The sequence below is a fragment of the Eschscholzia californica genome, unplaced genomic scaffold, assembly GCF_041429995.1.
Source record: "Eschscholzia californica isolate CP2 unplaced genomic scaffold, dmEscCali1.0.p SCAF_2, whole genome shotgun sequence".
NCBI classification, from domain to species: domain Eukaryota; kingdom Viridiplantae; phylum Streptophyta; class Magnoliopsida; order Ranunculales; family Papaveraceae; genus Eschscholzia; species Eschscholzia californica.
In genome coordinates, this window is record NW_028238309.1 from 8676537 (window position 1) to 8678318 (window position 1782).

Here is a 1782-nt window from a genome sequence, read left to right on the forward strand (position 1 = left end):
GCAACCGGAGTGCAACGGTCGAAATGTCGTATTAGTTTCGGTTTGTAGTTTTATTAAAATGTCGTATTAGTTTAATTTGTAGTTTAAGTCTTGTAATTTCAACTAGTTAAATTTATTTTATAAAAAAATTAGTGTTAAAAAATGGTAAAAATGAAATTTGGTGTGATGAATAGTGATTTGGTGAGACTTTTAGTGTTTTGCCTTTGGGTTCCCCAATTTGAAAACACCAAAAAATTTGGTGAAGATTCCTTTTTGGTGTTTTTTTTTTTGTGTTAACCATTGGGGATGCTCTAAGTTGCACAACTTGTCTTCTCAGAGAATCCTTTGGAAGAATATACCCTAACAAAAAAAAAATTGAAAAGAAAACAGAGAAAAGAAAAGGAGAAGAAATGTCCAAATGGTGTGAAGAAAGGTCTAGGAGGGAGAAGGGAAGAAGAAGAGGAGGCAGAGAGGTCAGATTTCAAATACACCTTTCATACCACCCAGCCAGTATCCTATTACTCTCTCTCATCACCCACTCACACCCACCTATTTCATTTCTCCCTAACTTTCTTTCTCTCTCTAAGATCTTCATCTTCTTTTCTCTTGATTTCTTCTCTCTTTTACTTTCAGAGAGGCGATGAGGAGAGGTAGAAATACAGTAGCAGCTTCGGTGCCACCGATTACGATTCTACCAGGATCATCATCATCATCAAAAGAAATTAGATACAGAGGTGTACGGAAACGACCATGGGGTAGATACGCAGCTGAAATCAGAGACCCATGGAAGAAAGCTAGGGTTTGGCTTGGTACTTTTGATTCAGCTGAAGAAGCTGCTATTGCTTACGACCAAGCTGCAATAAATCTCCGTGGTCCTAAAGCTAAAATCAATTTCCCCTCTTTAAATCCACCTTCTATTAACCCTAACCCTAATCTTCCTTTTAACGATCAACAAGAACTTCAGATTCAAAGACCAACAGTTAGTAGTTTAAGTAGCACTGTTGAATCATTTAGTGATCCTGGGTTTTCTTCTGTAGCACCACCGATTACTAACAAAAGGCAAAGACTTCCACCGATTAATACTGATGAATGCCATAGTGATTGTGATTCTTCTTCTTCTGTTATAGATGGGGATATGAAAGTTATCTCCTTTTCTTCTTCCTTTCGTCAACCCTTTCCCTTTGATCTAAATCTTCCATTAATGGATGATATTGATGCTGATGATGATTTCAAAATCACAACTTTATGCTTATAATGGTTCAAAGATTACTTTTTTATTTCTTCCTGTGCCATCATTTGGGGATACAAAAAGATGGGTTTTTCTTCATCTTCTTATTTTTCTTCTGGTTCTTGTTCATGTTGTTGTATTCAGATTATATATGAACTAATGTTTGATCCAGGGTTTCTGTATCTTGATGTGCATGAAATCTGATCAAATCTGTATCAATTTTAGGTTATAATAGAGAGAGGAAGGATTGGATCTGATCTGAGTTCTATGTACAAATAGTTATCTAATAAGTAATGAGAAGAGAATTTATAAGTGATCTTGTTCCATTTCTTTGTTTGTGAATGGGTATTGTGCTTGATTTGATTATATATTTAGCTGCCATTGCCATTGTTAAAATTGAGTTGAAACTTGTCATTAATAACATGAAATCAATTAAAAGTGTCATTTGTTGATGGAGGAGATATTGGAATGTGTTGTTAGTTGAAAAGATTCTGAACAAGGGTTTGAAAGGGAGAAACGGGTTTTTGGAGAATTTGATAGTTTGTTAGGATGAATATAGATTTTAGTTGTCAATG

At 35.1% G+C, this 1782-nt stretch overlaps 1 protein-coding gene across 1 annotated transcript; it reads left to right on the plus strand.

Moving 5' to 3' along the window:
• The first annotated feature begins 325 nt into the window (after positions 1 to 325).
• LOC147555934 (ethylene-responsive transcription factor 3-like) lies at positions 326 to 1519 on the plus strand. The gene is made up of 2 exons (XM_086663652.1): positions 326 to 452; positions 613 to 1519. The coding sequence occupies exon 2, from the start codon at positions 620 to 622 to the stop codon at positions 1232 to 1234; it is 615 nt and encodes a 204-aa protein (XP_086519778.1). The 5' UTR covers positions 326 to 452; positions 613 to 619; the 3' UTR covers positions 1235 to 1519.
• The last annotated feature ends 263 nt before the right edge of the window (positions 1520 to 1782 follow it).